The sequence below is a fragment of the Pyricularia pennisetigena genome, chromosome 2, assembly GCF_004337985.1.
Source record: "Pyricularia pennisetigena strain Br36 chromosome 2, whole genome shotgun sequence".
In the NCBI taxonomy this organism is placed as follows: domain Eukaryota; kingdom Fungi; phylum Ascomycota; class Sordariomycetes; order Magnaporthales; family Pyriculariaceae; genus Pyricularia; species Pyricularia pennisetigena.
The window spans coordinates 1,772,233-1,794,857 of record NC_043741.1 but is presented as its reverse complement, the minus strand read 5'-3'; the positions used below and the strand labels follow the sequence as shown (position 1 = coordinate 1,794,857).

General features: G+C 51.4%; 6 protein-coding genes across 6 annotated transcripts; 5 read left to right on the top strand and 1 right to left on the bottom strand.

Annotated features, from left to right (window-relative positions):
• Positions 1-1,169: 1,169 nt before the first annotated feature.
• On the bottom strand, positions 1,170-1,786 carry PpBr36_00476 (uncharacterized protein; the record flags this gene model as incomplete). Its single annotated transcript, XM_029887669.1, has 2 exons — positions 1,170-1,290; positions 1,419-1,786. 2 exons carry the CDS (start codon positions 1,784-1,786, stop codon positions 1,170-1,172), a joined length of 489 nt encoding a protein of 162 aa, XP_029752538.1.
• A 2,501-nt stretch (positions 1,787-4,287) lies between these two features.
• Positions 4,288-7,773, top strand: PpBr36_00475 (uncharacterized protein; the record flags this gene model as incomplete). The annotated part of the gene is made up of 3 exons (XM_029887668.1): positions 4,288-4,290; positions 4,515-4,778; positions 4,840-7,773. The coding sequence occupies 3 exons, from the start codon at positions 4,288-4,290 to the stop codon at positions 7,771-7,773; spliced, it is 3,201 nt and encodes a 1,066-aa protein (XP_029752539.1).
• A 1,751-nt stretch (positions 7,774-9,524) lies between these two features.
• PpBr36_00474 (uncharacterized protein) lies at positions 9,525-13,417 on the top strand (the record flags this gene model as incomplete). The annotated part of the gene is made up of 5 exons (XM_029887667.1): positions 9,525-9,849; positions 9,934-10,197; positions 10,267-11,491; positions 12,567-12,643; positions 12,765-13,417. 5 exons carry the CDS (start codon positions 9,525-9,527, stop codon positions 13,415-13,417), a joined length of 2,544 nt encoding a protein of 847 aa, XP_029752540.1.
• Positions 13,418-15,243: 1,826 nt separating this feature from the next.
• On the top strand, positions 15,244-15,775 carry PpBr36_00473 (uncharacterized protein; the record flags this gene model as incomplete). The annotated part of the gene is made up of 3 exons (XM_029887666.1): positions 15,244-15,323; positions 15,348-15,444; positions 15,638-15,775. 3 exons carry the CDS (start codon positions 15,244-15,246, stop codon positions 15,773-15,775), a joined length of 315 nt encoding a protein of 104 aa, XP_029752533.1.
• A 1,577-nt stretch (positions 15,776-17,352) lies between these two features.
• PpBr36_00472 (uncharacterized protein) lies at positions 17,353-19,128 on the top strand (the record flags this gene model as incomplete). Its single annotated transcript, XM_029887665.1, has 3 exons — positions 17,353-17,495; positions 17,637-18,917; positions 19,023-19,128. 3 exons carry the CDS (start codon positions 17,353-17,355, stop codon positions 19,126-19,128), a joined length of 1,530 nt encoding a protein of 509 aa, XP_029752534.1.
• A 1,043-nt stretch (positions 19,129-20,171) lies between these two features.
• PpBr36_00471 (uncharacterized protein) lies at positions 20,172-22,306 on the top strand (the record flags this gene model as incomplete). Its single annotated transcript, XM_029887664.1, has 4 exons — positions 20,172-21,064; positions 21,168-21,208; positions 21,301-21,909; positions 21,975-22,306. 4 exons carry the CDS (start codon positions 20,172-20,174, stop codon positions 22,304-22,306), a joined length of 1,875 nt encoding a protein of 624 aa, XP_029752535.1.
• Positions 22,307-22,625: the final 319 nt, after the last annotated feature.

Below are 22,625 nucleotides of genomic sequence, written 5' to 3'. Positions count from 1 at the left end.
ACAGACGCGTGCATGCTCAACTTGGATGATAGATGCTATAGACAGTTGAGCTGGGGTCTTTTTTTGGTATTGAAGAGTGTTGGTATGTTAAGTCTAGACAAATTGTTAAGCCCGAGCATGAGTCTAAATATTAACAATCAACACAAAGTGTGTACATAGACGGGAATAAGATACCTTTTTGACGCAAAGAAGGAAAGAACCAAAATACATTGGATGGCTTGTCCAGTTTGGGTTCAGATCGCCAGAAGAACGCATGCAAATCTTACTACCCCTGCTTGGTTCCCCCTCCTCGTTGCTTTCCGGCCTCTCCGCGAGGTTGTCGTAACTATTATCAAAGCTGTTGGCGACGTGCTTTGCAACCCAGAGCCTTGTGGGCGCTTGCTGGGCCAGCGGGTTTGCTATACACTGGTCAAATTACTGTAGAGAATACGAATAATGTGATAAATATTTATAATATACTCAAGTAAATAAGTCCAGATTCATCGATAGACGAATAGGAAGCCCAATCATAATAAGTAGTGGTATAGTGATGATGATGACAGAACAAGAGTAAAAGATAAAAAAAAAAAAAAAAGAAAAAGAGGAAATGAAAAAGAGAATAAAACGAAGACATTTATTACAGTGTTGAAAACAAGATTGACATCAACGCAGCCAAGCCCGACTGCAAATAGTCTCAGGAAGCAGGCCGGACGGACGAGAAAACTTTTTAAAGAAACGCCATCAATAACAAAGGAGAAGAAGTACTGTTATCATGGCTTCGCAAAGATGAGTTTGTCTTGGTGCGCTTCTGCCGCGGCATACATCTCAAGCAGCCATGAACCAAATATTAGTTGGCGGCCAACTCCAAGTTATCAAGACAAGCACGAATGCTGGGTATCCCTTATCATCGAATCGTCCTGTGGTCCTCCTCGCATCCCCCTCTCGTGTAAAAGCAGCCATGAAGTAGCTGGCTCCGTTCCGCAAGGAAAGCTGTGGTCGAATTTGAGTTGTGAAAAATAAATTCCCAGGAAGGCACTGAATTCGGCAAAACGATCCTTGCCATGGTGCAAAATAATGGCTTCAACGCTTGCCGTGAACCACAACCCTCGAGACATGAAGATCGCGTAGTTATGTCAAGTCTTGAATCGACGAGATCGTGTGTCGGTATCGTCCGGGTCTAATCTGTCGCTTTACATGACTAGACAGCACCCGCCGTTCTGTTGTGGAGCGTAAGGATCCTCGCCCTTGGGTACTGTTCCCCAGACAGAGGGCACCATGTAGTCCCTGGTGCTGTTGCAGTAGGCAATTATGCTGAGGTTTGATGGCACGTTAGTACATGGCCGATTTTAATTTGCATGTAACTCCAACTGAGCTCCATCTATCGATTCGACACGTGGGATCTTGCTTCGTTCGCGCCCGTTAAAGCTGATTCTTCATACCTTTTGGCAGCTTGGCTGACAGGAATTCGTTCCCTTTCCAAATCCTCCTTGAGTCGGCTGTTGAGTTCGGTCAATCGGCGCAGCTTGAGATCGGCCATACTCTGCTTGTTTCTCCGGATCTGGGATGGGTCCCCCATATCTCTTGACGTGTATTGGGGCATGTCGGTAGAGGTAGATGGTTTTGCAGAGGAGGAAATATGTCGCGACGAGTCCGCTTGAGAGCTGCTGCGACTCTTGGTTGGACTTTGCAGCTGATGGCTGCTGTCGCTGGTTGTACTGCTTTTACTTTTGTTTTTATCGGCCCGAGGCTGCTGTGACGTAGACTTCTGGTATTCTTGCCGCTGCTGAGTATCCTGTGACGAGTCCATAGTACTTTGGTCAGCGATGCCGTCGAGATTTCTGACGCAGGCAGTGGCAAGAACGAGCTCTGTTGGCTGATGGATGGTGATGCGGCATCAGAGCATTGGTGCTCGTGCTGTCGGTCTCCCTTGAGCCTCCTTTTTTTGGTGCAGCATGCGTACAGTTCCGCGACAATTCTTTCTCCCTTTTTTCTTTTCTTTTTATGCTCTGTTCTGTAATGCCTTGCCCTTTGTTTTCTTTTTGCTCCCCCTTTTGCTCCCGTGTCTCTGTACCTCTGGGTGCGGGCGGGTATAGGCAGAAATAATGTTGTGTTTGTCCGACAAAGTACTGACTTTGCCACACACGCCAACCTGGGCACGTCGTCTGGTGAATTGAGTGGATTTTATTGCAAACTTACAAGGAAAATTCGCAAGAGACCCGAAGGTTTCACAACACCAAGAGAAAGAAAAGTAAAACCGTAATTGGCACAGGAGCGGAGGGTGACCGGAATGACGATGACACGACGATGGAATCGACCGACCGATTGGTCTTTTTTTTTTTTTTTTCGAATTGTGCGGTTTTGATCTGAGAACCGAAGGCTGAATTGCCAGGGAATCGCTTGAGTGGTGGTGGTCGGAGCGCGATTGACGTAGAATAAGGATTGGGTTGACTTTCAGAAAAGATGAGCAGTCAAGTCGATCAATCAATCAATCAATCAATCAGCCAATTGGCTTGATGGTGGTTGGTCTGGTCGAGTTGGGAAGACAGGACGCGAGAGAACGACTGGCCGGCAGGCTACCCAGATAGCTTTGGGCTTGCTTGCGCTGGCTGGCTGTGCGTGGTGCGACAGAAACAAAGCAAAACCGACAAGAACAGACCAGATCAAGAGTAAACAGAACAGACTCGAGAGCTTTGCAACTTTCAGGTGCAAAATGCTAATCAAAGGTGTCCACTCTCAACGGTAAGGTAAGTAAGGGGGCACGTACGGTAATTCGGGTCGCGGGGACTTCGAATACAATCAAAAATGTGATGTACTGTCCGCTGCAGACGGGCCGGGGAGAATGGGCGCAGGCTTTTTGGAGTAAATGGAAATTGCACCCACCTTCTCGCGCTTCTATTGGCTGCGTCAGGGGTGTTCCCTTGCTAGATAGGTGGGACAGGAGGAGGTTCCTCATGCATCAAAGCGATCATGGGGGGAGCCCGAAACCGGGGTTGCGCCAACCAAGCTCAAGGAGCACTATTGCACTTTTGCGAGGTTGGGAAAACTTAGGAACTGAACTAATTAACTCTTTTCGCCTGGGTTCAGCCTGGCTCGTTCATCTTAACAGCGAATTTCTACGTAGGAATCAGGATAATCCTACTGTAGGTACGGTACCATTGAAGACAAGTAATGTTCTGTTTCGGTGCAACAAATACTGTACACACCTAGCTACCCCCCATCTTGACTTCGTCTCGTCCCAGCTCGCCCTCCAAACTACCCATTCAGCTCCTCCTACCTTAGCTATTTGGTCACCTGCGGAAAGATTCTTCCGTAACAACAACTACCGTAGTAAGTTTTCCGTAATCTGCATCGGACCGGCTAAAGATATAGGAGAATATTTCTCGTTATGCTCTGTATGGTCCGATGTCTTCTTTCACTGTCTTGTTTAGGTGGTTGGCCGGTCGTACAACCCACCAAAAAAATGCCACATTATTAGAGCCCTCGTCTCAGACAGACAGTATCAGCAATCGCCCAGTTAATCTCTCGGCGGTTTGATGGCAACATCTCTGGCTGACGCGGTGGCGTTATTGGCATGGAGAAGCGGGTTCCCGTTCAATCCATTTAATGGTAGAGGACTGAAGACAAGTCGAAGCCCGTGCATCCTAGGCGAGATTGCTCTGTATAACCTGTTATCCCACCATGTACTGACCCCCATTAACACAACCAACCGTGATTAAATATGCCAATCTGAAGAACCCATTTGTTCTATTGATCACAAGCTGCACAAATCTATTACATTTCCCTTTTTTTTTCTTTTTTTTTTTCCACAAAAAAAAAAACACTTGCTACTCCAACTTGACGATATTTCATATAATCCACACAAAAACCGTACTCGGTGTGCATGGTAATCAATCTGCCTTTTTTAGTGGTTACGTGGTAATTATAGCTGGCTGCACACCGAGCAGCTGACACTCAATTCCTTGCAGGCTTCAAGGCAAGCCAGCGGGCCATGCAGAGCAAAAAGTTAGGAGCAAACCAAACGGAATCACTCTGGTTCGTCACGTGACTTAATTCTTCTCACCCAACCTTGCCAGCCCAGTAAAGTGGGTTTCAGAAACCCGTTAGCCCACAAGTGAATCAGGTCAAAAAACTCTTTCGTGTGTGAGGGCCACCGTGGATCTACTTTGGCGACGAACACCATTTGTGTCTTTGACGGGAGCGTCCAGTCAAGTTATTTCGCTCCATCGCGCCTGTGACTTGCGCCTCGTCTCTGACTACGTCTAGCCTTCCTTTGCGTTTCGCAGACGCCTACGGGAAAGGTTGCCCATCATGGTGAGTTATTTATTTATTATTTGCCTTCGAACTCTTGTTCCCTGGAAGCATCTTGGAACTTGCTTACCGGGCACTGCTTCATATGGCTGGCCGAAGCTGGTCTCCCCCTCTACCCCTCCTCACCACGACCTTCACCTCGCTCGGCCCAACACACCTCCAAATACAAGAACCACATGCAGGGACACCACTCACATGTCCCTATATCTTGCTAACCTTCTTAACAGCCTCCGCCACCGCATCAAAAACCCGAAAATGTCCTCAAGCGCGCCCATGAGCTCATCGGCGTCAACCAGGCGCCCGCCGCCCTGACTTTGCTCCATGAGCACATAACCTCTAAGCGCTCCCGAAATGTTCCCATCGCCTCCTTGGAGCCGGTTATGGTGCTCCTGGTCGAGCTTTCTGTCGAGCAGAAGAAAGGAAAGCTGGCCAAGGATGCGCTGTACCAGTACAAGAACATCGCACAGAACACAAATGTCGGCACGATAGAGGTATGTGGAGCCTGAGTCGCGCATGTTTATACGGTCGGTCAGTCACTCACTGTGATTTTAGCTCGTCTTGAAAAAATTCATCGAGCTCGCCGCAGGCAAGGTTACTGCCGCTCAGCAAAAGGCCGATGAAGTCCAGTCTTCTATCGACGCCACGAACTCCACAAGCGTCGACGACCTCGAAGCTACCGAGACTCCAGAGTCGATTCTTCTTGCAACTGTTTCCGGCGAACAGTCTCGCGACCGTACCGATCGTGCCATCGTCACCCCGTGGTTGAAGTTCTTGTGGGAGGCCTACCGGACCGTCCTCGACATCCTCCGCAACAATGCTCGTCTTGAGCTTCTATACCAGAGCACCGCCATGCAGGCATTTGACTTTTGCCTGAAGTACATCAGGAAGACCGAGTTCCGCCGCCTCTGCGAGCTGCTCCGCAACCACGTTCAGACTGCCGCCAAGTACTCAACTCAGATGCACGCTATCAACCTGAACGACCCAGATACTCTGCAAAGACACTTGGAAACCCGCTTTCAGCAGCTCAATGTTGCTGTTGAGCTCGAACTTTGGCAGGAGGCCTTCCGCAGCGTGGAGGACATCCATACCCTGCTGAATTTGAGCAAGCGGCCGCCGAAGAACATCATGATGGCCAACTACTATGAGAAGCTCACTCGTATCTTCCTCGTTGGCGAGAACTACCTTTTCCACGCGGCCGCTTGGTCACGTTATTACTCTCTGCTTCGTCAGTCGGCTGCTGTGGTTGCCAGCGGCCAAGGCAAGAAGGCTGATAACCCGCCTGCCACACCAGCAGACCTGCAGAAGGCCGCCTCTTTTGTTTTGCTGTCCGCTCTATCAATTCCTGTGATCAGCACTACGCGTTCCCGTGGTGCAATGGTGGATTTTGACGAGGCAAAGAAGAACAAGAACTCTCGTTTGACGCATTTGCTCAACATGTCCCAGGCCCCCACGCGTGCTGTTCTTTTCAAGGACGCCATGTCCAAATCTTTGCTCAACCAGGCTCGTCCCGAGATCCGTGACCTGTACAACATACTCGAAGTTGATTTCCACCCGCTTTCCATCTGCAAGAAAATCTCTCCCATTCTTGCCCAGATTGGCGCCGATGAGGACATGAAGAAGTACGTGCTGCCTCTGCAACAGGTCATCCTTACTAGGCTGTTCCAGCAGCTTTCTCAGGTCTACGAGACTGTGGATCTTGAGTTTGTTGAGAGCCTTGCCCAGTTTCCCGAGCCATTCCAGGTGTCTCGTGCCACTGTGGAGAAGTTCATCATGAACGGCAACAAGAAGGGAGACCTTTCAATCCGCATGGACCATGCCACAGGAGTACTTAGCTTCGACACGGATATTTTCTCGTCGTCCAAGGCGTCTCACTCAGGCTCTGCGGCCGGTTCGGCAGAGGCCGAGAGCGGCTCTGTTCAGAGACTCCAGAGGACACCGTCTGAGATTGTCAGGTCACAGCTTGTTCGCCTCGGCCGGGCCTTGTATACGACATGCTACTACGTCGATCCATCATTTAACGAGGCTCGTGTGAAGGCCCGCGAAGCCGCGTTGGCGCGGGCCAAGGCGGGTGCTGAGAAGGAGCACCGTGAGATCCTGGCACGAAAGGACATAATCCAGAAGCGCAAGGAGGAGGCCTCGGATCTGCAGGCTAAACGCGAGAAGGAGAATGCTAAGATTAAGCGGATGCGTGAGCAAGCGCTTCTGGAGGCGGAGCAGCAACGTCTGGCGGAGGAGCAGAAGGAGCGTGAGCGCAAGCGCAAGGAGAAGGAGATGCAGGAGATTCGCAAGCAAGAGGCCGAGAGTTTGATCAAAGATCTCAAGATTGGTCCCAATGCCCTGGACGTCAGCGCCGAAGACTTGGCCAATCTCGACACCTCGCAGATTCGCGCCATCAAGGTTGCCCAGCTTGAGCGGGAGAAGAATGACATTAATGAGAAGCTTCGTATTACTGGCAAGCGTCTGGACCACCTCGAACGCGCGTACCGCAAGGAAGAGGTCAAGAAGCTTCATGAGGACTACGAGAACCAGAAGAAGCGTGATCTGGAGGCTTACAACAAGATCAAGGATGAGACTCTGAAGGAGTCCAAGATCAAGCACGAGGAGAGCGTGGAGCTGAAGCACCGTCTCAGCCGTCTGATGCCTTTCTACGAAGAATTCCGTGCCAACCTGCAGGAGAGGCGTCGTGATGAGTTCGAGAAGCGCCGCCGTGACGCCGAGAGGGAGCTCGAGAAGCAGATTGCTCAACGCAAGAAGGAGTACCGCGAGAAGAAGTTGCGCGAGAAGAGGCAGCGGGAGGAGGAGGAGAGACAGCTCCGGGAAGCCGAGGAGCGCGCTGCCAGAGAGAAGGAGGAGCAGAAGAGGCGCGAGGAGGCTCGCAAGGAGGAGCTTGCACGTGCCAAGGCTCAACGCGAGGCCGAGAGGCAAGAGATGGCCGAGAAAGCTGCTCTGCAAGCCCGCAGAGAAGAGGAGGCCCTCGAGAGGAGAAAGAGAGAAAAGGAGAAGTTGGCCTCAGCGCCTCCGGCCTCGGCCGCGCCTGTCAGGGCTTCGGACTCTGCTGGTGGCCCGCCTCGCCTCAACCTGGCTGGCGCAGGTGGCAAGCCCAGCTGGCGTGACAGGGTTCCATCGCAAAACGCGGCAGCCGCCTCCTCGGACCGCCCTCCTGCCCCGGCACGAACTGCCAACCCTATGGAACGTACTGATTCAAACGATCGTGCTGGTGGTCCTCCCCGGCTCAACCTTGCTCGCCCTGATGGCGCCAAGCCCAGCTGGCGTGAGCGTGAGCAGGCAAAGGCCAGCGGTGGTCCTGAGCGGGATCTTCCTCCCAGCAGGGCGGCTTCTGGAAGGGGTCCACCCATGCACAGGACCGACTCGGGCCGTGGAGAGAACGGCAGGGACGAGTCGCCGGCGCCCAAAGATTCATTGACTGCTTCTGGAGCACCGGGCAAGTATGTGCCGCGGTGGAAGCGCGAGAATGCCGGAAATTAGGTTCTTGGGAGGGACAAAAAATAAGAAGAAAAAAAAAAGCAAGCAAATAGTTCACTTTTTCCTCGTTAATTTGCATTGGGAGTTTTTGGTCTTTCTGGTGAACTTGGTCAAGATAGTCGGGCTGGTCTGTATTCTAGAATCAACCTGTCTGGCTCGCTTTATGTTGGGAGCGGGGAAGTTTTGCGAGTCTCGGGACCCTAGAACGGAGCAGCGGGTAGACGGATACTGGGGGGTGGATATAGGTCATGTTTGGCACCGTGTTCAGGTTTCGGTCCGTCACCATGCGCAATGACAAAATTCATTCACGTTATTTTTACCTTTTTGTGTTGAGGCGGGTTGGTTGCATTTGGGATGCCAAGTTTGAGTCGCAAAGACAATGAATGAGTTTGATTTACTTTTGACAGAACCGCAGTCATTTTTATTTCCTCGGCAAGATGTGTGTGTCCTGTACCTTGGGGGCAGATGTTTGTGAGAAAGGATGATGCCCGCCGTTTTTGTGCTGGGTGTAGCTGATAAAAATGAATAGCCAAAGAGGCTTAGTGCATGCAGGTCCAAGCTGCATACGTGCTTGATTTGGGCGAGTATCCAATATTGTGATGCGGGCGGCAAGGAAATTAAACATTGATCATAAATGTCACTGCGTCGTTCAATCAAGGCTCCTATGATGACACTCTTGTGTAGCTGAATAGATTTGCCGAAGAACGCGTTGCTGACATACAGATAGGACCAAGGTAATTATCCAAAAACTTACCAAGTTCTTGCATGAGGATGCGGAGTATAGCTTGTGTTGATCTATTTCCATATTATGATTGTGACGACGGCCGCAAATTCAAAAACATCTACAGTGCTCGGGTAGGACGAAAGGGACTTTATGCTTGCTTACTCTACGTCAAGCATCTCATTTTTTTTCTTCTTCTTCATATCAAAGCCCAACCTCCGTGATGGATCTCAACAGGCCGACCGAGAAAACGGCGGGTATTGAATTTCCTAAATAGGAACCGCAAGGTAACAGCGACCGGGGTGGGCTAGCTTGTTTTGCAGCTTCAGCCCCGAAACAGCAAGAGGACAAGCCCGGAGCTGACGATGTTGCATGGCGTCGCAAGCCCAATTATTACGTTTCTCTTTTGTCTTCCATATTTAAAGACTACAATTATCAGCTCACTTGGCAACCGAAACAAGAAAAAGAAGCTGTCCAAACATAGCACAAAAATCTCGTATCGCGACCGTCGAATATTGTCCCGCCTATGCCCCCTTGTATATGCTTGCTGGTCCATCACACCTTGGGCTGTGCCAGGGAGAGAAGACATGGATATGAATTATTCTATGCCGAGACCTGCCGCAAACTGGTCGGTCGGGTGCTGAGCTGTACCTTGGCAAGACTGACAAATTCTACCATCTACCAAGGTTGGTCAAGGTCTAGACCGACCATGTATGATGGTACTACAATTTTTATTTCCATTTTGACCTTGGAGGGGCGCACCGTGCCTATGATGGGGATTTTGGAGAGAGAGAGAGAGTGTGTGTGTGTGTGTGTAATCCCAACCTTGCGACCCAGGATTATATAAAGAACATGAGTTGGACACAACAAGCCTCGATGAATCTTTATTCTTCTCTTATTGTCTCCACCTGGTTCCTCGCGAGGCTGCGGCATCACTTGGTACCGGCCTACTTGAGCCCTGTCACTCGTTTGGGTCCTTTTGTCCCCAGGTGATTTGCGATCAAACGGGAAAACAACAAGTGACAGGATAAACATGGTTGCCCTCTATACGCTCATGGCCGTTGGGGCTCTGTCCCTGACTGGCCAGGTTTTTGCTACGACCGTGTCACTCCCCTCTTGCCCCTCGCCCTTTACTCCGTTCAGTTATTCGGGTTGCTATACGAGCGTGAGCAACCCGGACACACTTCCTTTCCGCGGCGAGGTCCCCCGCGCCAACATGACGGTCGAGAAGTGCCAGGCCGCGTGCAAGGGGAACGGGTATAGGTTTGCGGGGCTCGAGTATTATGGGGAGTGCAGATGTGGTTCATCGATAGGAGGATCCAAGGTTGCCGAGTCCGAGTGTGGGCTTGCATGCACAGGTAAGAGCCATATAGCGGATGTTTAAAATCATTCTCTCCATGCCCCTTTCCCTTGAACTGACAAAACCTATCGGGCTTTCTTAGGCAACAAAACTCAGGTTTGCGGTGGAAACAACCGCCTCTCTATATACGAGGATCCAACTTTCCCGGCCTCTGCTTCTGTTACCCTCGATGATTACAAGACGATCGGCTGCCATGTTGCAAATCCCTCGCTGGGCGGCAAAGCCCTGGCGTACCCAGTGCAGGATGTCACGGGCCAGCCTTGGGAAAGGGACACTGGTTCGAACGACAAGTGCATTGCTGGGTGTATGTCAAAGGGGTTCCCTTATGCTGGAACCGAATTTGGAGGTACGTAAGAAAGAAGACGACCAACAACACATAAACGCCCGTGTCTGCGTCAGACTGACATCCTAGCAGGCGAATGCCGGTGTGGCGTTGTCATCAGCAACGGCACCGTTGCTGCTCCCCCTTCCGAATGCAATATGCCCTGTGGTGGTGCCCCCGACCAGAACTGCGGAGGTCCATCTCGCATCAACATATTCGTCGCCAAAGGCTTTGAGTCCACCGAGCCTTGTGATCACCAGCCCCCGAATTTGCCGGAGACCTCCACGACCGTCTCCTCGACAACAATACCTGCTACAGTACCTACCGAAACAACCACCATAGTTGTGCCTACTACAGACGCAGCCACGACCCCGACGCAGCCGCCCACCACGCAGCCGCCCACCACTCAGCCACCCACAACTCTACCACCCCAGACAACTACACCAACTACTTCGAGCGCAGTTTGTGTGAGCACCATTGTCACTCCTCCCAAGTGCGAATACAAGTGTGGAAATTGGTGTTCCGGCGAACTTCCTGACTGGGACGACCAGGAAGGGTGTAAGCATGGATACTCGTACTGCAAACTTCAAATTGCTGCTTGCTTCAAGTATGCCGGATTCCCAGGGGCTCTCAAGTGTTTCGAGTTCGCCGCCTGGTGTGGCGCTTGCGGTGACTACTGCAACAAGACTCCCAAGAACAAGTGCTCAAAGCAGGACTGGTTCAAGCAGAAGCCGCCAGCTTGGGGTCCTGGAGAGCCATCGACAACGACCATCACGGCTCCCTGTGAGCCTTCAGTCACCAAGCCGACCAAGACGCAGACCACACCGGCCACCACTTCAACCAAGTGCCCCGTGCCTCCGACAGCAACCAATATCTGCAAGCAGCCGACCAACATATGGCATGGCTACAAGCCGGGTAAGCCCGTCGGTGGCATCGAGCTACCCATGGTGACGTGCAACGACCTCAAGGACGACTGGCACTCGGGCAGGCCGTGGAAGATGTACACGGATGTCGACAGCCGCAAGTGCATGTCCTACCCGCACCCGGCTGTGCCGAACGCCTGCAGGGACGCCTGCAAGGAGCAATATGACGACTGCAAGGATACTTATGCCGAGGGCTGTAGACAGATGACGGAGAATCCCGGTTTCGGCTTCGACCTTGGCTGGCCGTTCAAGAGGAGCTTGGCCGGCAGGACCCTGGGCTGGACCGACACCTGGAAGTCGGCCACGGACAAATGCCACGCTCAGTACGCCGACTGTCTGGCCGTGAACAAGGATGCTGCGGCCAAGGGCAAATGTCACGCCTGGGGTTCTGGTTGGTGAGTGAGGAGCCTTTGGAGGTTGATTAGTCATTTGGATGCTTTGTTTCAGGGGATGTATATATTTTTTTATATATACATCACTTGCAGTCTGAGGTCGTTACTAGGCCGACTGTGACTAGTCTAGACCTTGAACTAGGCACCTACGGAACAATACCTACCACCTACCCAATTAAGATGAGCTATATACCATAAGAAAAGATTTTTTTTTTAAAAAAAAAAAAAAAAAAAAAAAAGACGTCGCCGCTCACCGCATTGCCAGTAGCTTCGACACTCTGTCTACCATGGTAGAAATATGGTTTACTATGTAGAGCTACAGTAGTCTGAACGGTGCACCGCAAGAATGCTCATCCAAACCAATAACGTCAGGATGGACCTTGCATATGTGGAGGAAAGAAGCTCGTGGAAATAGCGATGGTGCTGGAACTTACCACGAGTGGGTCCAGGCTGATATCACCCCCCCAAATCTCAGATGTACCCCAGCCACTTGACAAGGAGGGAGGATACTTGTTACTCCACCGAACCCCATTACTTCATCCATCTTGCAGAGCTTACCAGATGCTTCTGTGCTTCATGCACGCTCCTGGTAACTCCATCAATTGCAACACGGGGTTGCTGTTGCCTGCCTGGAGCAAGCCGTTTGTTTACGAGAGTAAAAAAGAAAAGAAGACGAGAAAAGTCCCAAGCCGGGTCTCACACAGTATTATCGATTCCTTAATTGAAAGATTTTCCCTTTGACCCTTTGGCCACGAATTGCAGTTTCCTTTGCTCGTCTGTCTGTCATTGTCTCATCGTGAACTTTTGTTTCTGAACGGCGCCAAAGACTACTCACCTGAAGCCAATCACACATCGGCCGATATCTGATGAACTGCAACCTTTTATACCTGCTCTAACCATTCAACTTGGACACAACCTGAGAACATAGTCTAGGGAAACCACCCCTTCCGGATTGTGGCACCACAGCTAAAACAAACAAGCAAACAAGAAAAGAAAAAGAAAAAAAAGAAAAGAAAAAAGAAAAGAAAATCGTTGGCATGTCGTCACGACCTCTACGAGGCGGTTGCCAGTGTGGCAGGAACGCCTACATCGTCAACCTACCGGAAAACGCCTCCGAGCTAGCCAAAGTTCTTTTTGACGCGGATCCAAGACATAGTAAGTCCTACACCTACGCCGTCAAGAGCCCCTAAAATATTTGAGCATGGAGAACATTACCCCCCCTCGGGATCGATAATCGAATACCTAGTTCTAACCCTCGACTTCGCAATTAAACAAGGAATCTTTCAAGCTAGCCCGCTGGCCACGTTTCTCCGGGTGCCGCTGTCGTGGTACCAGAGCAGCACCTTCCCATTCTTCGACGACGAGCGCAGCGCCGCCATCCGCCGGACATACACGCACCCGGCCCAGCAGGCGTCCAAGCGCAGCTTTTGCGGCTTCTGCGGTACGCCGCTGTCGTACTGGTCCGAGGATCCGCCCAGCGAGGCAGACTTTATCCGCTTGACGCTGGGGAGCCTGTGTCACGAGGACCTCGGCGACCTCGAGGAGCTCGGCCTGATCCCTGGGTCGGACGATGAGGCATCGGAAACAGGCGCCGCCACCGAGCAGGAGGGTGCCGGGCGCGAGATGGAGGACGATGCGGAAGGGAGCAAAACCAATGAAAGGAACAACAACAATAACAACGTGATCGCGCCTCAGGAGACGTTTAGCATCCCCTGGTTCGACAGCTTGGTGGCCGGGAGCAGACTGAGCAGACTGCGCACGACCAAGGTTAGCGGCCAGACTACGAGTGGTTCGGTCAAGTACGAGTGGGAGGTTGTGGAGTGGTCGGGCGGCGATGCAAATCAAGGACCATCGCCCGGGTATGGCCTTCCGAGCCCATCGAAGCGGCAAAAGCAGAATATTGAAGAGACAGTACCGTTGCGGCAGTGAGCTGTCGTGATTGGTTGAAGAAAGTAGCTTTGGAGTTTGAATTGGAGGAGTTATGGACCGGAATGTGAGGCGCTCTTGCCTCACCAAAGAAAAACTAGAGCTCGGTCTAGACTTGTCTGTTGAAGCGTTTCACTTTACGGCAACTATCTTGACTGTTCCGTCTCGGCTTTTGTTCTTTTCCTGTCTTTTTTCTTTTCTTTTTTTTTCTCAAGTTGCGTCAATAAATGAAATAAACAAATGTATAAAAATCTCTCGTGTATGCAGTGCATACTAACTACCTTGGCGAGCATGACGTTGCTGCGCTAGAGGAGGCTCATGGAAACATGGACTTTTCTCTGGGTCCCGTGCCGTCTGCCGTCGTGCCTGCATACGACGTGGTAATCTGAGTCTCGCACAGCTCGAGGGCAACGGATGCTGGGGAAGAGTCGAAACAAGAAAAGAAAAAAGAAAAAGAAAACTCAACAGGTTGCCATACACATACCTGTCTTCTTCGGTAGCGTCTTCACAGTTGCCTCCTTGTCTCTTTCCATTGTATCCTACACAACAAGCGAAGTCTGGAGGTAAACAAACGGGTCGACATAGTAACTATGTAGGACAGTAGTAGGTAACTTCTTGTGATATTTCAAGCCATCTCTGCTGGGGGGACACCCTGTAAACAGTGGGGTCTATTTTTTTTATTTTTTTTTTTCCATGAAGAGTTTCGAGAGCCGATAGATCGCATCAAAGAGGGCTTGGGTTACAGGGAACCTAAACTAAAATAGGATCACCATTGATGGACAGATATAATAGGCGGATGACGCGATATATCCACATAAAAGAAAACAAGCGAAAAAAAACAACAACATAAGAATAAGACGCTGTAGGCTATTCTGGCCGCAGTTCCGAAAATGCATGATGCTTGCCAGATAAAAAAAAAAAGATAAAAAAAATAAAAAGAGAGAGAGAGAGATCACCTTATCATGTGAATTACAAGCTCTCCATCCTTTTCATGCGTGGTATCACTCGGAAGACTCGGTTTCGAAGCTCGCCGCGAGGCAAATCGATTTGGCCATCTTACCAAGTCCGTAAAGATGATCCTGCAGGTCTATTTGGCTCGTCTGGCCCATTCTCACAAGCGTAATCTACAGTATTGTAGTCGCTGACCTAGATCTCGTCTTGGATCAAGAAGTTGCCATGAAAGATGACCCAGGGCTTGGCACCAGGGAGGGGTAGCACTCTCAAGATTCGCTTATCTGACCCGGTCAGGCAATATCAAGTAATCCCCTCTATTCGCCTATTGGCATTTTAGGCTGACTAGGTTGCCTGTGAGATGGGGACTCGCTTGAGAACATCGAGAACTGGGGGCCAGGAGAGAGGCAAAGAAAAAGAGAAGACAAAAAGTAGGAAAACAGAGAGAAGTGCCGACAAAACTACAAGCACTCTTTGGACTGGGATGCCGGCTTGAGCCAGCTTCTCGGAGTGGCCACTGGCCATGGGACATAGCTATATGGGCCCTGATATTGGATGTTGTAAGCTGTAGTGCCGCAGTGAGATGGGCTGTTCCCGGACCGCTGGTCCACGTTTGTATCCTTGCTGTTGTTGGCAAAAATGTCCTTTCTCTGGCCTCCCAGAAGTCGAGCACGCATTCATGCAAGAGGTTACTAAAAGACGGCGAAAGTAAAACACGAACGATGGGGAAAAAAAAAGCCCGGCGATCTTGCCACCCAAGTTGAATAAGTATTAGTCAAAGTTGTTAAGACAGGGCTGGACGGTCAAAACGAAACGCTGGGCCGGTCTTCCCGTCGCTGGTTTGGCAGAGGGTTTTTGGGTCTGGTTTGTTCGGAAACATGCTTCCAAAGTCCCGCCAGGCGCCATGCGGGCCGCACTTGCACGGCATGCACAATCCGCCGAGCCAGGACACGCGTAGGTGACAGGGCTTGCTCAGCTCCAGCTGCTGGGTAGCCGGTGTTGCGGTTTCCATTATTCTGTACCTTTTCAATAATTTTCAGGGCTTGACAACGCTGGCAAGCTCGGCCCTCGGGATGGATGTGACCCCCCTTTTTTTTTTTTTTTTTTTTTTTTTTTCTCTCTCTCGCTCAGCCTGCATATGTATGTGATAATTGAAGAGAAAGCTTTAGGTTACGTTAGGTTAGCTCAGTTCAGGGGTGTTCACACGAGGAAAACTTGGCGCCGATAATGTCCCAAGGTTGCCAATTCTTGCTCCTTGTCCTCTCCCTTTAGAACAAAAGGCTAAGTAAACAGCCAGGGTTTTGGCGAGCCTCCTATCTACAGAGCGGTGATGAGAGGCGACCAATGGTAGTGGGCGTAAGTTCGCCAACCATGTGCAACGCATTGAATGGATGGTTCCGGGGGGGTTAATTGTTGCTGGGGTCCAATGACGGAGTTGCGGCCCGGTCTTGACGGGTCCGAGTGGGCTTAGTGCAAGCACAACAAAGCCGCCGAGTGGCCAGCGGCCTCTCTCATCGGGTAATCCTCGCGCGGAAGGGTAAAATGCCAAAGAAACGAGATGATGGGTGTTTTTCATTTGGGCAAAGCTGGGCAGCTTTTCTGATGGGTGGGGGACCCAAGGGACACATGACTGTCCAACGTCGTGTTTCCGGCGGCGGGCGGTGCAACGTGTTTTCTTTATTTTGTTGATTTATGGTTGAACATGCGAGGCAACGCAATGTTTCTGCAAACCAGCGAGCTGTTCCATAGTCAATTACCTGGGACCGATGAGCATCTAATCTAAGTAAACCAACCTTGAGGTCGGTGAAATGGATCCACCTATCGGACCGTGTAGTCCAGCCCGCTTGCTCGTTCCATCGCCGTTTTCTCGAAGTAAACCCGCGTTGGATTGGGGGGCAGGGTGTCGTAGATCCTGTACAGCTATAGGCTTTGGAAGAGCCTAGCTAGGGCAGAACAGCCAAGCCGCCGGGGGTGTACTTTGAATGGCTGCAGGTAGTGAGTTGTGCAGTGCAGATGTGGAGAAGAGATAGATAAAAAAAAATTAAAAAAAAAGAGAGAGAGAGAAAAATTCCAGTCTACCTTCTGTGCTTACCTAGTACTTTAGATAGGTACCTACCCTTACTACCTTACCTACTGAAGCAAGCGAAGGTAGACCCCCTCGTACCTGGTGGGCTAGTGAATAAACGAGCGCGGCAGTACCTGCCTGAGCTGGGCAAGCTTCAAGCTTCGTTGGACATGCGGTTTTTGAAGTAGTAAACTTGTTGCTGCGTGATAATTAATTCCTACCCCGCGGTGGGAACATAGCTAACTAAAGCACCCAGAACTTCACGGCGCATTGGAGAAAGGCAGGTGGGGTCACGTTGCTTTACCCCCCACTGGGCGTGTCTTGATTGCTTGCGCTAAAGCTGACCCCCGAAATGGGATGCAGGACGGGTTATTGAGATTTTATTTTTATTTTATTTTGTTGTTTATTTCCATTCTCGCCCAGGCTGTTCTCGGTCACGACGGTCCGACACGGGAGAATTGGGAAGATCAACTCCTCAATCAAATCCCAACATGGCTGAAACCGAAAGATCAGAGCCGGTCATTGGGTCATATGTCGAGAAATGTACATGTAGCAACAGCCGCCAGCACTGGTTGATTGATGGGCTGGTCTCCCCAATGCGGCACACAAAATCCTCCCGTATAAAAATGCAGATGCATCCCTCCTCCTTGTCATTGCCATGAAGAGCTCCTTGGATCCCTCATTTTAAGGCTTTTGGGGTTGTTTCCTCACCTTGTTTCAACTGCTTTTTTTTTCTTCTTTTCTTCAAAAGCCCATCAAGTCCTCTCAAGGTACTTCGTACCTCATAGAAGGTCTCCTCGACAGCCAGCCAAGTTCCCTGCGCAAAAGGGCTTGGATCCTCTTTACGCTCCCCCCCCCCCTTACCATCCCCAAACAAAAGTCACCCCACACACCGACTCAAGTCCACACCCAAACCGGCTGAATGGGTTGTTCTTTTAGTTCCCCCAGCTCCAAGTCCAGCTCTGCTCACCCTGCTCCCAAACCGGAGTCCAAGAGCAGGAGCACAACCAACATCGACAACATGTCTCTTCCCAAGGATTTCCTTTGGGGCTTCGCGACAGCGTCGTAAGTCAAAGTGCAGGCCAATCTCGGAGCATTGTCCTCCGCGGGAACGGATCTCCGTCATTTTCTTATTTTCAGGCTTGCCGCTTATGCACGCCAAAATAACTTATCTTCTAACACAAGGAAAAAAATATAACACAACAGATACCAGATAGAGGGTGCTATCGAGAAGGATGGTCGTGGGCCGTCCATTTGGGACACATTTACTGCAATTCCGGGCAAGATCGCAGACGGCAGCTCGGGCGTGACGGCATGCGACTCATACAACAGGACCAAGGAGGACATTGACCTGCTCAAGTCTGTTGGTGCCCAATCGTACCGGTTCTCAATCTCGTGGTCGAGAATTATCCCCATTGGTGGCCGTAATGACCCCATCAACCAGAAGGGCATAGACCACTACGTCAAGTTCGTCGACGACCTGCTCGAGGCCGGAATCACGCCCCTCATCACCCTCTTCCACTGGGATCTGCCGGATGGATTGGACAAGCGGTACGGTGGGCTGCTGAACAGGGAAGAGTTCCCCTTGGACTTTGAACACTATGCACGCACCATGTTCAAGGCCATTCCCAAGTGCAAACACTGGATCACCTTCAACGAGCCATGGTGCTCGTCCATCCTCGCCTACAGTGTTGGCCAGTTTGCGCCAGGCCGCTGCTCCGACCGCAGCAAGTCCCCCGTCGGCGACAGCTCTCGGGAGCCCTGGATTGTAGGCCACAACCTTCTGGTGGCCCATGGTCGTGCTGTCAAGGTGTACCGGGAAGAGTTTAAGCCGCAGGACAAGGGTGAGATTGGTATCACGCTGAACGGTGATGCCACTTTCCCCTGGGATCCCGAAGACCCCAGGGACGTCGACGCAGCCAACCGCAAGATCGAGTTCGCCATCTCGTGGTTTGCCGACCCCATCTACTTTGGCGAGTACCCAGTCTCGATGCGCAAGCAGCTGGGCGACCGTCTGCCCACCTTCACGGACGAGGAGAAGGCTTTGGTCAAGGGCTCAAACGACTTTTATGGCATGAACTGCTATACGGCCAACTACATCAGGCACAAGGAAGGGGAGCCGTCCGAGGACGATTACCTTGGAAACCTTGAGCAGCTGTTCTACAACAAGGCTGGCGAATGCATCGGCCCGGAGACACAGTCGCCATGGCTTCGGCCAAACGCACAAGGTTTCCGAGAGCTGCTCGTCTGGCTCAGCAAGCGATACAATTACCCCAAGATCTTGGTTACGGAGAATGGCACATCGGTCAAGGGCGAGAACGATATGCCGCTTGAACAGATTCTCGAGGATGACTTCCGGGTTCAGTACTACAACGATTATGTAAAGGCCTTGGCCAAGGCTTATACCGAGGACGGCGTAAATGTCCGGGGTTACTCAGCTTGGTCGTTGATGGACAACTTTGAGTGGGCCGAGGGCTACGAGACCAGGTATGTTGTAGCCAGTGGGACACGGGCCGTGACTCAGTTTGAGCTCTGCCCAGTGAGCATGCATGTTTTTCAAAAGGCTCGAATAACTAACAGGTATCCTTCTAGGTTTGGCGTCACCTTTGTCGATTACGAGAACGGCCAAAAACGTTACCCCAAGAAGAGTGCCAAGGCAATGAAGCCGCTGTTTGACAGCCTCATCGAAAAAGACTAGACTCGACATAGAGCCAGTGCGAATGGTATGGATTTATGGGCGTTATAGGGTGCCTGCGAGCGGTTTTACGTTCAACGAACAGTCTGCGAGCGGCTATGATTTTCTTTTTTTTTTTTTTTTTTATGTGTTGCGCAGATTTTATCCGCAAGTAAATGGCTTCTTTATATTCTTTCTCTTGCTCTCTGTTAATTCCCAGATCTGATTTTTTTCTTTTTTTTTTTCCATCCTTGTTTTTGAGTATACCTTGGAATATTGTCATCTACATAGAAAAAAAAAAAAAAAAAAAAAAAAAAAAAAAAAAAAAAAAAAAAAAAACACCAGAAAAAAAAACCAAAACATGGAGTTTTTTTCTTTTTCTTTTCTGCTTTCTTGCAACTCTGAAATATTCGGAGGCCTCGATTTGCAGACACAATATCTGCACACATCCCAATTTGTAGATTTGGCATTGAGTCTGGCAATTCGGGTAGAGTCTGACTCGGACTCTTTAGTCCAAATTCGGTTCTTTCAGCTGCAGCAAGGCAGGAAGAGACCAGGCTTCCTTTACATTGGCCCGCTAGTGGATCTACCCCTCACGGCCCTCACGGCTCTCACGAATAACAACAACAGAAATTACCCCAGCTTTCGCATCACAGGTACCCTCAAGCCTTGCCTTGGCACCCCGCTTGTTAAGTGCGATCCACTAAACCCCAGAAGCAAGACTATAACTCGGCCAGTAATTACTGCTTGCCGCCTAGTATTGCTTTTCGACATGTTTTGGGGTTCCCAATTTCTTTTCATCTGGTTTCCCCAACTAAAATTCATTCATTGGATAATACATACTCATGAGCCCAAGATCCAATCCCAAGGCCTCTCTATTTCTGGTCTGAATCTGGCTACATATGGATTAGGAATTTTGGCTACTCGGAAACAAACACACTGCTTCCTTCGCCAGGCCTGCATTGGGTACCGGGTCTATTTGAATAAATAGACGATATACTGTACACAAATCTGTGCACGCATATCGTATCTCTCTATTCATCACAGCAGCAGTCAATACCCATTCGATGTCGGGCCCTCCCTCCCGCCTGAAGGCGGTCCTCGGCCACCTCGGCCTAGTCAACGCACCGGTGCCCAAGGCGGAGGTGGAAGCCACGCAAGCCACTGCACGGCCGAATCATCTGCACGCACTGTCACCAACCTTCTTCCTTCCACGTGCAGCCGCCATCGAGCCAGAGGCTGAGGCCGTCGTTCACGTGACCACCAACGGACGTACCTTGCGCCGATCCTACGCCGAGCTGGCAGACCGCGCGCGCGGGTTGGCATATTACCTCGCTCAAAAGCGCTTCTCCCGCGTCGGCATCCTGGCTCCCAACACCCCGGCCTTCCTCGAGACCATCTTCGGCGTTAATGCCTCGGGCGGCGTCATCGTGCCGGTCAACTATCGGCTGAAGCAGGAGGATATCGCCTACATCTTTGGCTTTGCCAAGGTTGATGTCATAATCGTCGATGCCGAGTTCGTCGGCCTGTTGGACCTCTACCGGAAGGACCACGGCCATGTGCCTTTGATCATCGACACGGTGGGTGCCCTAGCATTTATTTTTCTCTATGCCGGCGGTCATAAACCTGCGATGTCGGCCACTTTGCTTACTCGTACAAACTGGGAAACGCAGGATACGGACGCCACTGAGGGCGAGCTCAGAGGCCCCTTTGACGAGTGTATTGCTCAGGGGCTGCAGCATGATCGCGAGACAGGAGGCAAGGGCTGGGAGGGCTTGTCTCCGCACCCCGATGACGAGGATGACCTTATAGCCATCCCCTTTACCTCGGGCACCACATCAAAACCCAAGGGCGTCGAATACACACATCGCGGTTCATACCTTGCTGCCCTTGCTAACATTGTCGAGTCTGGGCTGAATTATCACACCGGGAGATGCAAATACCTGTGGACGCTTCCTATGTGAGTTACTGACAAGATAGAGTCCAAAGGCACAATCGAGCCTTAGATCCCTTGAATGCGAAATGCAGCTTGAAACACACACAAACATACTAATGTCTGCCAGGTTCCACGCCGTCGGCTGGACGTTTCCATGGGCTGTGACAGGTTAGGATTCGTCCGTCCCTTCCCCAGGCGCACGTCACTTCCTCTCTCTCTCTCTCTCTCAGCCTGCGCTAACCTTTCTCGAATCACTCAAGCCGTCCGAGGCACGCACGTGTGCCTCCGCAAGATCGACTACCCCTTGATCTGGCGCCTGCTGTCCGAAGAGCATGTGACGCACTTCAACGCCGCCCCGACCGTCTGCACGCTGCTCTGCGCCGCCGCCGAGGCCCGGCGGCTGCCTGACCCGCCGGTGCGAGTGACGGTGGCCGCGTCGCCGCCGACGGCGCACCTCTTCCAGCAGATGACGGAGCTGAACCTCTCGCCCGTTCACGTCTACGGCATGACAGAGACGTACGGACCCATCACAAAAGGCTACCACATGCCAGCGTGGGAGTCGCTGCCTGAGGCCGAAAAGTTCGCCCGCATGGCCCGCCAGGGCCACGGCTTCCTCACCAGCCTGCCCATCAGGATCGTGCGGACCGAAGAGGCCGAGAAGGGCGTCCTGATCGACGTGGCCAAGGATGGTGCCGAGATTGGAGAGATCGTCTTTGCCGGCAACATCTGCGCAAAGGGGTACTACAACGACCCCGAGGCCACGAAAAAGTTGTTTGCCGGTGGCGTGCTTCACTCTGGCGACCTGGCTGTGTGGCATCCGGATGGTAGCGCGCAGATCCTGGACAGGCAGAAGGACATTATCATCTCTGGTAAGGACTTGCATACGATCCTTACTCTCCGCTGGATAACCGAACACTAAAAAACAATCAAACAGGAGGCGAGAACATATCCTCGGTCGCCCTGGAGAGCATGTTGGTCCAGCACCCGGACGTCCTCGAGGCCGGCGTGGTGGCCGTCCCCGACTCACACTGGGGCGAGAGGCCCAAGGCGTACGTGACGGTCAGGATGCGCAGGAAATCAGGCAATGAGCAGCCGTTGACGCCGCAGGGGCTCATAGACTGGGCCAAGCACCAGAGCGCCATATCAAAGTTCATGGTCCCCAGGGAGGTTGAGATCGTCGACGAGCTGCCCAAGACGAGCACCGGCAAGATTAAGAAGAACGAGCTGAGGGAGTGGGCCAAGCGTGGCAGAAGGAGCCAAGACTAAAGCCTCCAAGAAAGGGACGTCATTTGCATCACCCGAGTTCCGAGGCTGCCGACGTGCAAAAACACATGCGCCTTAGTGTTTATGCCACTTGACCTTTAAAAAGAAAAACGTCATTTTGGAAAATAAAAATAAAAAGGCTGTGCCGATGCGTCATGACAGCCACTGATCTAGATTAGACAATTGGACATGGCAATAGATGACGAAAAAAGAAAAAGAGACCTGAATTTGAAGAGCCATTGAACAAAACCAACCCATGACCCCTATCCAAGATAGATGCAATACAGGATATGGAGTGAAACCCGCCAGATTGCGCCGAATT